The sequence below is a fragment of the Odocoileus virginianus genome, chromosome 21 (assembly GCF_023699985.2).
Source record: "Odocoileus virginianus isolate 20LAN1187 ecotype Illinois chromosome 21, Ovbor_1.2, whole genome shotgun sequence".
NCBI lineage: Eukaryota > Metazoa > Chordata > Mammalia > Artiodactyla > Cervidae > Odocoileus > Odocoileus virginianus.
In genome coordinates, this window is record NC_069694.1 from 51,790,194 (window position 1) to 51,803,508 (window position 13,315).

General features: G+C 40.2%; 1 protein-coding gene across 1 annotated transcript in view; it reads right to left on the reverse strand.

The window, feature by feature from the left end:
• LOC110134605 (bifunctional heparan sulfate N-deacetylase/N-sulfotransferase 4) overlaps positions 1-13,315 on the reverse strand; it is a 289,078-nt gene that overhangs the window by 22,744 nt on the left and 253,019 nt on the right. The window contains exon 8 of the mRNA XM_020889220.2: positions 1,169-1,265. Within this exon, the coding sequence (XP_020744879.1) occupies positions 1,169-1,265 (97 nt within the window). The remainder of the gene's footprint in view (positions 1-1,168; positions 1,266-13,315) is intronic.

The window sequence follows — 13,315 nt, forward strand, 5'->3', positions numbered from 1 at the left end:
TGATAGAAGATATGATTTTAAATTAAAATTTCAACATAATTTTACAACATAGAAATGCTTTCTTTCTTAGTCATCATTCCAGTGTTAGAACAGCTGTGAGGGAGTTGGTGGAAAATTAATGAACATTTTAAATAACAAGAACAATAACAAAAGTGATATATATGAAAATACGTGCTGCATTTTTTCTCTCCCTGCACATGTGTAACTTATTGTTGCAATACAATTTATGTTCCTGGAGGAAGAAAAGATTTCAACAACCAATATCTAATAGTCTGGAAATTTTGCCCACAACCTTTAAAATGATCTACTTGCTTGTATTACAAATATCTTCATCTGGGCCAGGCTTATTTATCGTGACTGTTTGTTTTGTGTTATGGTTTGTGCACTCACTGATGAAAATGCTTCTAGTCAGAGTTGTGAATTCAAAATACAGCAAGTCAATAAAAAGTTTAATTAATCAGGACATGAGCAAAGTATATAAAGCTGTCACATGCTGAAGAAAGTATAAAATAGTCTAATTGAAAGTGTCATCTCATTGGCGAAATACTGTCACTCTCTTTTACTACACTGTTATACACATGTCCTTCAGCACATGAGAAAATATCATGGGGAAAAGCTGCCTAATAAGCCTTAGGAGCATCAGAAAATAAATCCAAACCATATGTATACATAAAGATTATTTGAAAACAAACAAACCACACAGATAGAATATTTGAAGGTGATAATGACAGTGGTTCTGAAAAAAAATCAACTCAAGGTTGATGTGCAGTATAAAATAGCTTGAATCAAGCCAAAGTTCTCTTTTAAAACTTAATTCAGCAGTTAATTAGGCAAAGCCACAAAAAAGGGTAGAAATTAAAAATCAAATACCACAACTGTGACATATAAGCTCAAAGTTGTCAAAAATGTGTTGTCTGTTGAACAGCTTTAAAATTTATACTTAAAAATTTAGTCCATAAGACTTCATAAATTAAATGAGCAACTTTAGGGTCCCTTTGAGGATCATGGCATAAAGATGATCCATAAGGATGAAGAGAAATTCAATAATGAACTTGAATGGCTGTCTAAATATTTCACCAAGGCAAACTTAATCAAATACTATATGACATTGTGTTTCATGACAAAACAAACAAATGCAAAAAACCCACAAACTGCACAGATGTCTTACCTGTTTTTTGTGGCCCAATTACAAGGAATTTTGGTAAGTGGTCACAAGTTTTCTCTCTGGACCATATGTCTTTGTGTCTTTTATCATCACATGGATTCTGCAAGAAGGAAGAATAATGAATCTTATTGTGTAATCAATACCTGGCTCTGTTCCATAAAAATTGTTCAAACCACAGGATCAAATTCTTGCCTGATACTCTCAAGCTAGGTGTTAGACTTTGTTCTGATTCTGATTTTCAAATTGTTTCCTTCTAAAATGGCACCTTCCTTTCCTTCAAGGATAGAACTCTGCATCAGGTCTCTCCTGCCATCATTCTTCTCAGGCTTGACTTGGTGTTCTAACTTCTGAGATTCCACCCTACCTCTGATTTCATGTTTTATGTCTGTATACCTGATCCTTAGTTTGTCTCTACCTGGTTTGAACTCAGGTTTTCAGATATCTGTGCTCTGCCCTAATTATTCCTACTCGTTTTTCTCTAGAGGGCTGGAAAGTCATCCTTGAAGTCTGGACTTGGCCAACTTTTTCTTCCCTTTTTACACTATATGCTATTCTCTGCTGATTCAGGTAATCTCATAGTTCAGCCATATCCCACAAGCAGATACCATGTAGATCATTATTTCTAGCCCCTACTTAGCTCCTGAACAATAATTTAAGTTGTGTATATGTCATTGTTGCATAGACACGGTGAGGAAATGAGCCAACATAGCCATACATCCAATTTTATCCCCATCTCAACTTTCTCTTATACCAGCCTCCATTCTGTTCAAGTCGAGAGACCCAAATTTGCCATCCAATTCATGACATTTGAGAATTAAGAGTCCTAAGGACTTCCCTGGTGGTTCAGTGGCTAAGAATCCACCTGCCAATGCAAGGGACACTGGTTCAATCCTCAGTCCAGGAAGCTTCCACGTGCGGCAGGGCCCGTGGACCGTGCACCACAGCTATCGAGTCCGTACGCTACAGCCCATGAGCTGCAACTACTGAACTCACGTGCCACAACGACTGAAGCCCGTGTGCCCTAAAGCCTGTGCTCCACAACGAGAGATGTCACTGCCATGAAAAGCCTGCACACTGCACCAAGAGCAGCCCCCCGCTGGCCACAACCAGAGAAAGCCCATGCAAAGCAATGAAGACCCAGGACAGCCGTAAATAAATAATCTTTAAAAAAAGGGTAAATGATAGTGATACCATTTTTAAAATATCTATTGACTGACAAAATGGTTTTATTATATTGGTAATCTAATTAATAAATATATTCAAAAATTATTTTCACAAAATTCTTTCTAAAAAACATGTGCTGACCATTAAAACAATGATAATTTTACATTTATTATTCAAATTTAAAAGTGGCATAAGATAATTAAACATTTATGGTTCATATTTATGTACTTAAATCAGTTTTTTAAAAAAATCCGTATCTGCTCTAATACTATGTCACCCAAGTTCCTCTGAAGAACGTTTTCACCAAACCAGCCAAGTCTCAGGAGCCTATCACCTTGGTTGGATCTTAGAGGCCCCGTGGCCTGGAGCATGTGCTGACATTGCCTTCCAAAGTAAAAGGTGAGTATTGTACTTTGCAATTCCTACTACTAAGACAGAGGGGCTTCCCTGGTGGTTCAGACAATAAAGAATCTGCCTGCCATGCAGGAGACCTGGGTTTGATCCCTGGGTTGGGCAGATCTCCTGATGGAGAGAATGGCAACCCACTCCAGTATTCTTGCCTGGAAAATTCCATGGACAGAGAAACCTGGTGGGCTACAGTCCATGGGGTCTCAAAGAGTTGGACACAACTGAGTGACTCACACTTTCACTTTCACTAAGATAGAAGCACAAAAGCTTGATAGGCTTCTTTGGGTTTTGGACACTTTTTTTTTTTTTTTTTGGACCTAGGAAATACTTCTCTGAGTCACTGACTGAATGATGCAGAAACCTGCTGGTTTTGAGTGGAACCCAGAACAAGAAAGAGCTCTGCAAGAAGTAAGTCTGAAGTCTAAGCAGTCCTCCCACTGGGGCCATGCACAGTGGCAGACCTATGGTACCATGGCCTCCATGGTATATAAGGACACCAAGCAGAGTTTTGGTCAAGTCCCAGGGGAGAATCACAGTGTTTAAGGTTCTTGGACTCTATGGGAAAAGGCAAGGGTGGGATGATCTGAGAGAATAGCATTGAAACATATATATTATCAAGTGTGAAACAGATCACCAGTCCAGGTTGGATGCATGAGACAAGTGCTCAGGGCTGGTGCACTGGGATGACCCAGAGGGATGGGATGGGGAGGGAGGTGGGAGGGGGGATCAGGATGGGGAACACATGTAAATCCATGGTTGATTCATGTTAATGTATGGCAAAAGCACTACAATATTGTAAAGTAGTTAGCCTCCAACTAATAAAGATAAATGGGGGAAAAAAAAAGGTTCTGCAGCACATCATTCAAACAGTGGCTACTGGTATGCTACTGGGCCCTGGAAGTGATTATGTTTGTCATGGATTTTCAAAGTAATCATGTGGTCACAATTCACTATCATAAGTTTAATACTGACAGACCAACCAAGTCATAAGTCCAAGTATACGCAGTAGCTATTCATTATAAGATGGAGTGATACAGCTGGAACTGATTTCAAGAAGATACAAAGGCTACAAGTAAACTTTACAAGTAAATGCCCAGATCCCATGTTACCTATCGTGGTCTCACTGATGCCTCTATATCATGTCCATTGATTCAGTGATGCCATCCAACCATCTCATCCTCTGTCATCCCCTTCTCCTCCTGCCTCTAATCCCTCCCAGCATCAGGGTCTTTTCCAATGAGTTGGTTCTTCTCATCAGGTGGCCAAAGTAATGGAGCTTCAGCTTTAGCATCAGTCTTTCCAACGAATGTTCAAGAATGATTTCCTTTAGGATTTACTGGTTTGATCTCCTTGCAATCCAAGGGACTCTCAAGAGTCTTCTCCAGCACCACAGTTCAAAAGCATCAATTCTTCAGCACTCAGCCTTCTTTATGGTCAAACTCTTGCATCCATACCTGACTACAGGAAAAATCATAGCTTTGACTAGATGGACGTTCATCAGTAAAATGATGTATTTGCTTTTTAATATGCTGTCTAGGCTTATAATAGCTTTCCTTCCACTTTTTGGATGGACGCATAAAGTGACCAAAAATTGTTACGATCTTTGTACTGCCCATGAATGTACATACACCAGAGAGTATCCAATGTAGAAGTGCTGCACAACCCAGCAGTCAGATGATTCAGCCAGTTCCCAGCATTCCCACATGTCACTAACCTCTGTCCTTGGCCAATCCAGCCCTGAAACAATGGGTATATGAATGGAGGATCTGTGAAAGCAAGTTGGAAACCATTCCTGGGCTTCCTTTCCCCAAGTCTGCTCTAGTTACAGCCACTGCCGAATACCTGACCTGTCAATAAAAGACCACTTCTAAGTTCCAGAAACAGTACTCTCCTACCACTTGGTAGAAAATTGACTATGTTGGACACGTCCTTCCTGAAAAGGGCAGTGACTCATCCTGATCCCAGATGGAACATATTCAGAGTACAAATGTGCCTTTCTCAGCATACATAGCCTTGACCATCATCACTACGCATGGCCTCAAGGAATGTCTAACTCACTGATATGGTAGCTCACATAGTAGCTACCATATGGTAGTTTTGGGTGAAGGGGACCACTCCTGACACGTGGAGTGTGATAGCAGGCTTCTGCCCATGGGAGTCACTGGTCTTATCAGCCTCACTGTCCAGAGATACTGACCTGATAGAGGGGTGAAAGACCACATGAAAGAGGCAGTTGAGGTACCAGCTTTTAGATACACACCATACCTCTTAAATTAAAAGCTATTGGTTGGTTCTGTGTCTCCATAGAGTAGTATAGTTGTGTCCAGGAATTAAAGAGTGGATGTAGGAGTAGACCCATTCACCATCACTTGCAGTGGCTTACTTGGAGAATTTGTGCTTTCCATCTTACAACTTTAAAGTCTGTGGGTCTAGAAGCTCTGGTTCCTAGAGAAAGGAAGGGCCCAAGCAGGAGGACCAGGAGGAGGATCACCACCTAAATGTTGCAGCTTGTGTCCATTCACTTTGGACTCCTTGTGTGTGTAGACCAGCAGGCATGGAAATGAATTACAATCCTCACAGGGACAATTGACCCTGATCACCATAAGTAGAACCGCCACTATACAGGGAGAAATATCCTTGGTGTTCAAGTCACTAGGTTAGTTGCTGATATTTCTATGCCCAATTCTAACTATAATTGAGAAAGCATGACCACCACAGCCTGATTAGGGCTAGGTTGGGCACCAGACCAGAGTTTACAACAGTATACTTTATAAGTTCAGTTCAGCTGAGTTCGGTTCAGTCGCTCAGTCATGTCCGACTCTTTGAGACCCTATGAACCACAGCACGCCAGGCGTACATGTCCATCACCAGCTCCCGGAGTTTACCCAAACTCATGTCCATTGAGTCAATGATGCCATCCAACCATCTCATCCTCTGTCATCCCCTTCTCCTCCTGCCCCCAATCTTTCCCAGCATCAGGGTCTTGTCAAATGAGTCAGCTCTTCACATGGCCAAAGTACTGGAGTTTCAGCTTCAACATCAGTCCTTCCAATGAACACCCAGGACTGATCTCTTTAGGATGGACTGGTTGGATCTCCTTGTAGTCCAAGGGACTCTCAAGAGTCTTCTCCAACACCACAGTTCAAAAGCATGAATTCTTCAGCGCTCAACTTTCTTTATAGTCCAACTTTCACATCCACGCATGACTACTGGAAAAATCATAGCCTTGACTAGATGGACCTTTGTTGGCAAAGTAATGTCTCTGCTTTTTAATATGCTCTCTAGGTTGGTCATAACTTTCCTTCCAAGGAGTAAGCACCTTTTAATTTCACGGCTGCAATCACCACCTGCAGTGATTTTGGAGTCCAAAAAAATAAAGTCTGACACTGTTTCCATTGTTTCCCCATCTATTTTCCATGAAGTGATAGGATCAGATGCCATGATCTTGGTTTTCTGAATGTTGAGCTTTAAGCCAACTTTTTGACTCTCCTCTTTCACTTTCATCAAGAGGCTCTTCAGTTCTTCTTCACTTTCTGCCATAAGCATGGTGTCATCTGCATATTTGAGGTTATTGATATTTCTCCCGGCAATCTGGATTCCAGCTTGTGCTTCTTCCAGCTATTTTTCTCATGATGTGCTCTGCATATCAGTTAAATAAGCAGGGTGACAATATACAGCCTTGATGTACTCCTTTTCCTATTTGGAACTAGTCTGTTGTTCCATATCCAGTTCTAACTGTTGCTTCCTGACCTGCATAAAGATTTCTCAAGAGGCAGATCAGGTGGTATGTTATTCCTATCTCTTCCAGAATTTTCCACAGTTTATTGTGATCCACACAGTCAAAGGCTTTGGAATAGCCAGTGAGGCAGAAATAGATGTTTTTCTGGAACTCTCTTGCTTTTTGGATGATCCAGTGAATGTTGGCAATTTGATCTCTGGTTCCTCTGCCTTTTCTAAAACCAGCTTGAACATCTGAAAGTTCATGGTTCACATATTGCTAAAGTCTGGCTTGGAGAATTTTGAGCATTACTTTGCTAACATGCAAGATGAGTACAATTGTGCGGTAGTTTGAGCATTCTTTGGTATTTCCTTTCTTTGGGATTGGAATGAAAACTGACCTTTTCCAGTCCTGTGGCCACTGCTGAGTTTTCCAAATTTTCTGGCATATTGAGTGCAGCACTTTCACAGCATCATCGTTTAGAATTTGAAATAGCTCAACAGGAATTCCATCACCTCCACTAGCATTGTTTGTAGTGATGCTTCCTAAGGCCCACTTGACTTCACATTCCAGGATGTCTGGCTCTAGGTGAGTGATCACACCATCATGATTAATTGGGTCGTGAAGATCTTTTTTTTATACAGTTCTTCATTAGTTAAGTTATCTTTATCCAGTATAGATTTCCTCTGTCATAGTTCCCAGAGAAAATCACAAGAAAAGAATTAGTGGGATAAACTAAAGGTGCTGCTACTGAAGTTGGTCTTGAAACTACTTGACACACCACGTCAGCCTTCTATACCAGCAGAACTGCTACCCCCTGGTGGGGGAAAGCCAGAGTAAGGGATATAGAGGTGGGAGAATATGGAGAAAATGTGCATTGGTTTCATTCAGCTTTGGAATTGGCTGCAGCAATGAGGCTGCAGCTTCTCCTAATGCCCTTCCTCTTATAGGTTTCCCCAAGAATTATGCTCACAACTGTGGAAAAATCATGCCTGGGTGAGTGAGTGTACTATGAGAAGCAAGCATAGCTTTGTGGTCCAAGGTGTGGATGGGACAGTGATAGAGGTTGAATGCCTTTTCCTCCCCTGAAGGAAACACCCTATTTCTGACCAGCTGGGGAGACTGAGTCCTGCCTTGGTCAATAGAAGCAACTAGACAGGAAGTCATGCATCCCCTTGCCACTTCCCAGAGGTGGCCCGTGTCCAGCGGTTGACTGATTCAGGGGTGTGACAGCCTGACCAGCTTGCTTCTAGGTCAGTTTGCATGATTAGCTCTCTTTCTGCAGATCCAGTCAAGGCCTGACTTTTCTAAGACTACATCGTGCTCTGCTTTTTCCTGTTCCACATTTTCCCTCATAAGCTTTTTCTGAAAGTGTTTCCTCAACAAGTCATTGAACCAGATCCCTATCACAGAACTGATGCATTTTCCATCACCATCTTTCACTGGAACAAGAGTACAGCGCAATACAAAAACACCAGTTATGTACACACAATCTGTGAGAATTTGCCTCGCAAAAGGTTAGCCTATACATTTTGAATTTCTTGATGAATTCATCTATAGAAACTGTGATAAAGGAGTTAATTACAAGCCAATAAGCTCAACAGTTCTTATCTATTTTACATAATAACTTAAATTTATTTTATTTTTACTTGTGTTTCTATTTTCTGCAATCTTTTTATTCAGTATTCAATCTCAAATTCTCCATAGTCTAACTTCAGCTCAACTCTCTGAACATTATTTCTGCCATAGCAGAGAAGGCTAAACTCTCTTGTCTCCTTTTCTTCCTTCAGTAACAGAACATCACTGTTTTGTTAGTCTCTGGCTTCCTAGCTAGAGACTATATTTCATAATCTCTTGAATTTAGCTTCCTGCATATGAGTCACTTCAGTTTAAGTAAGACAAATTGATATAAAGTATCTTGAAGTCACTCTCACTAGATTCTCCCTTCTCTACTTACTGACAGCTATAATATGGCTACAACTGCACCATGTGCCTTGGGCTCAGAAGTGGAGACTGTATATATGTTGAATACCTGCCAAACTGGGGCTCTGGATAACCATGTAGAACAGAGTTGTCTCACTCTCCTAGACTGCCTGCCCATTTTTCAGATAGTTATATGAGTGAGAAATATCTTTCTATTTAACCTCTGTATTTTTGGAATGCCATCCTTCCTTATAGCAACATTGCCCACATTCTCACTGTGATTCCTGTGAGAAGATAAAAAATTTTTGCCACAATATGAATTACTGCACTCCATGCCTCAACAAGAACATTTCACTGCAGGAAAACAACAACAACAAAAATGAAGGAGATTCTGGATGTAGCAACTGGCTGCTTTTGATATAGATTGTTTATATGTTGGCACAAACTTTTTGTCTCATAGTGAATTAGCAACAAGTACTTCAAACCTGTTCATGGGCCTTTGCCTCCAATGTAGGAGACCCGGGCTTGATCCCTGGTCGGGAAGATCCCCTGGAGGAGGGAATGGCTACCCACTCCAGTATTCTTGCCTGGAGAATCCCATGGACAGAGGAGCTGTGGGTCACACAGGGTCAGACAGGGTTGAGTGACTGTCACTTTGAGTGGCACTGAATTAACAAATGTCAACAACAACCTAAGGCTTAGGTTCTACTGCATTCACTATTATAGATATACCTGCCCATGAATCTTTGAATTATTTATATTTCTGGGCAACCCTTTTATTTTTTTTTCCTACAATTCAGGGTCAAAATCTTGCCAGTTCTTCTCAGTGAAGCTAATATCTATCCTAAATCATTCCTATTTATTTTGGTAGTTAAGAGTATGAGCTCAGGAGGCCTGTGTCTTAAGCAATTTCCCCAAACTCTCTGGACTTCAGCTTTCTTATCCATTAAATAATGATTGATATTGTTTACCTGGCACAGTTATTGAGAACATTAAGTGAGTTAATATATTAAAAAACATTAAATTGTGCTTTATTAAAGAAAGTGCTTATTCTGTGGGCTCAGTCGTGTCCAACTCTTTGCAACCCCATACACTGTAGCCCGTCAGGCTCCTCTGTCCATGGGATTTTCCAGGCAAGAATACTGAACAGGTTGGCATTTCCTACTTCAGGGGACTGCCCAATCCAGGGATCAAACCCATGTCTATTACGTTTCCTGCATTGGCAGGCAGGTTCTTTACCACTAGCATCACCTGAGAAGTTTATTCTGTAATCTCACATAGACTCTTTTTTTCCCTTTGTTCAGATTAGTTAGGCAGCTGGAGCAGCAGAAAGAGATTGCGCTTGCCGATGGACTGGTTTATTGCAGATATTCATCCTAAGATCTGACTTCCTGGTCCTTGTCAGAAGCACCAGCAACTAAGGTGATTGCACCTTCTCAGAGTTAGATGGCTAGACTTCTGGGACGAGTGAGATATAGGCAAACTTGAAGCTATGGACTCTTCTACCAGATGATCCAAAGACTCCTATATAATCCTAATTCAGTTTATTTATGGATATTCTTTTTTTTCACATTTATTATACTTAAAAGGCTTCCGAGGTGGTGCAATGGTAAAGAATGAACCTGCCAATGCAGGAGACGCAGGACTCACAGGTTCCATCCCTGGGTCAGGAAGATCCCCTGGAGAAGGAAATGGCAACTCACTCTATTATGCTTGCCTGAAAAATTACATTGACAGAGGAGCCTAGTGGGCTATAGTCCATGGGGTCACAAAGTCAGACACAACTGAGTGACTGAGCATGCTCACAATATAAATAATCCCTTGATTCCTCTAAATTTGAATATAGCCAAATATACCTGACAAAGAAACAGCTTGGAGTTTCCTCAGGCAAACTTGAAGCTATAGGCTATTATACCTAATGATGCAAAGATTCCTATATAATCCTAATTTAGTTTATTTTTGGATATTCTTTCTTCACATTGTATTATATTTAAACATAATCTAGGTACATTTACTGCTTGCTCAGGTGCTTTTTTAAAGTGCTATTTTATTTTAATTTATTTTTTAAAAAGCTTTTAATTTTCTATTGGAGCATAACCGATTAACAACGTTATGGTAATTTCAGCTGAACAGCGAAGGGACTCAGCATACATATACCTGTATCCATTCTCCCCCAAACTCTCCTTTCATCCTATTTTGGGATATTCTTGCTATTTGGCTACTGCAACTCATCCAATTCATTATGTTAGCACTTGTCATTCAGGGCTCAACTCAAGTATCAACCCAAGCAAGAGGCCTTCCCTGATGACTAAAGCAAAGCACTTCCTCCCTTTTCTGTCTCTCTGTAAGAGCTTCCTGTCATATTTCCTTCACTGCATTTCAGTACCCAGAATTCTTTAATTCAAGTGTGTGTTCCTAGCAATGGTATGTAATACGCATACTAGTAGTTGGTTATATTTCCAATAATTACAGTCAACTAGAACGTAAGTTCTCTGAGGAGGAGACCTCTGTCTTCCTGATTGCTGCACTCTAATACATAAGAACTGCTTGACAGGGCTTCCCTGGTGGCTCAGTGGTAAAGAACCTGTCTGCCAATGAGGAGACACCGGTTCGATCCCTGGTCCGGGAAGATCCCACATGCCATGGAGCAATTAAGCCCGGCCTGCTCTGCAGCATGAAAAGCCACAGAAATGAGAAGCCTGCACGCCACAACTAGACAGTAGCCCCCACTCGCCACAGCTAGAGAAAAGCCTGAGCAATGAGGACCCAGCATAGAAAAAAACACGTAAATAAAATTATTAAAAAAAAAAAAGAACTGCTTGATAATTATGGACTGAATGATTGATTAACTGTCATAGGATGGGCACCATAAACATTTGTTATAAGCATAGGCAGGTTTTGATACATGTTCGAAAGCTAATGTAATATAAACTGTGTAAATATTTTACTTCTCAAACAACCACAAAAAAATTCACTCACTGATGATGTTCTTCATGGTGGCCCTGGAAGCTATTTCTTGCTATTTACTCACATGATCACTGTAGAATTTAATCTTTATTTTCCTCGTTATTATCATTTAACTGTATTATTTGCAAAGAAATTTAGTTTTCTACTATATTTTAGACATTAAGCAATAGGAAAGCAGTGTCAATTACCTATTCTTATTGCATTTCACCATATATAACTCAACAAAGAACAAATCTCAGAATAGGTGTTCAGTTCATTTGCTCAAATGGTTTTCTTATACTTATATAAAGTGGATGAGCAAACTGATTATTTCAGTGCCACTGTTGAAAGTCAAAATCTTTTGTGAGACCTCTCTTGGTTCTGCATGTTTGACTAAACCTCTTTTCTTCTTTATCACAATATACATGGCTTTGCCATTCAAATTTCTGCATGCAAAACTGGTGAAACAAACTTTCAAAGAAATGGGCAGACTGATAATGTAAGACTTGGAAAGAGTTTGACTCTCACACACAAAACATGGATTAAACACTCATTTTGGTGGACAAAGACCCTAGTCATTTTAGTTGTACTTTCCCAGGAAATTACACTGATGGGAGTAAAGTGTAAAATAAAATTACCTGGTGCTAAGGTGGGCTTTCCTGGTGACTCAGAAGCTAAAGAATATGCCTGTGTTGCAGGAGACCCAAGTTTGATTCCTGGGTTGGGAAGATTCATTGGAGAAGGGAATGGCAACCCACCCCTGGAGAGTATTCTTGCCTGGAGAATTTCATGGACAGTGAGTCTGGCCAGCTACAGTCCATGGGGTCGCAAAGAGTCGGACACAACTGAGCTACTAATACACTGGCATACTGGCAAGATGTTACAATACTTGCTGTCCCAAATGTTTTTATTATTAGTTCAATTTATACTACTTCAGTTTTTCCTGTAGGTACCTTATAATTGGTGGCATTTGTATACATTGATCTGGACAGGCTTTATTTCTAACTGCATTCCTTCCATGTTAGACCATTTTAGGGCTATCGGGATGGCCATATTTCTTCTTTCATCTCTTTTCTTCGTATGTTCCTTCTTGTCTCCGTTAATCACAGCTTTAATAACAGGATGTTTGCATTTCCTATTTTATATTCTGAAAATGTTTGTTTAGACTTTTCCTGCTCTGAGTCTCCGTTTATTGTCTGAATAACAGCTAACATAATTTCTAACTTTTATTGATCACCGTCTATATTCCAGGCACTTGCTTGATATAGATTATTTCTAATCCTCAAAGCAACCTGGCAAGACAGATATTATTATCCCTTCTTTATAGCCAAGGAAGCTGAGATGCAAGGTGTTTTATTTAGGTCTTGCTGAAGGTGACACAGGACATTAGTTTCAGATTTGAAATCCAAAGCTGGGGTTGTCTCTGTAGTTAAATTGCATGTGTGTGTGTGTGTGTGTGTGTGTGTGTGTGTGTGTGTGTGTGTATGAGAGAAGGGATGCAGGGGGAGAAGATTCTACAATGATTATAACAAAAGGGGTGCATTTGCATGCACTTTCTCATACTTTGTGCCATTGCTATTGTTTTAATTCTAAAGATCAGAAACTTATAAAGCAATTATATCCCTATCTGCTTGTTCCCTACATATCTGAAGCTGTTACACGCTGTGATTTTCTGTTTTTAGTATCTAGCATTATAGATATGCTGAAACTTTGGAAAAATACTCAGTTAAAACTGCTTTAGGCAGTGTATATGATAATAGTGCCAGCGTAGTGAAAATGCATGCAACTATCTCTTACACAGGTAAATGGGATGCAGGTAGATTTTGTACATGGAATATATGATGAGGCGAGGCAGATTTACTTTTTGGTAGATATAGGTAGAGTGGACATGAGATTCCCTGAGATGATTAACCAGACTTAGAAAGGGCAGTAAATTCTGATGAAATCATGTTACTAAGAAGGGTATGAGCACTCAGATTTTTCCTCTCTAA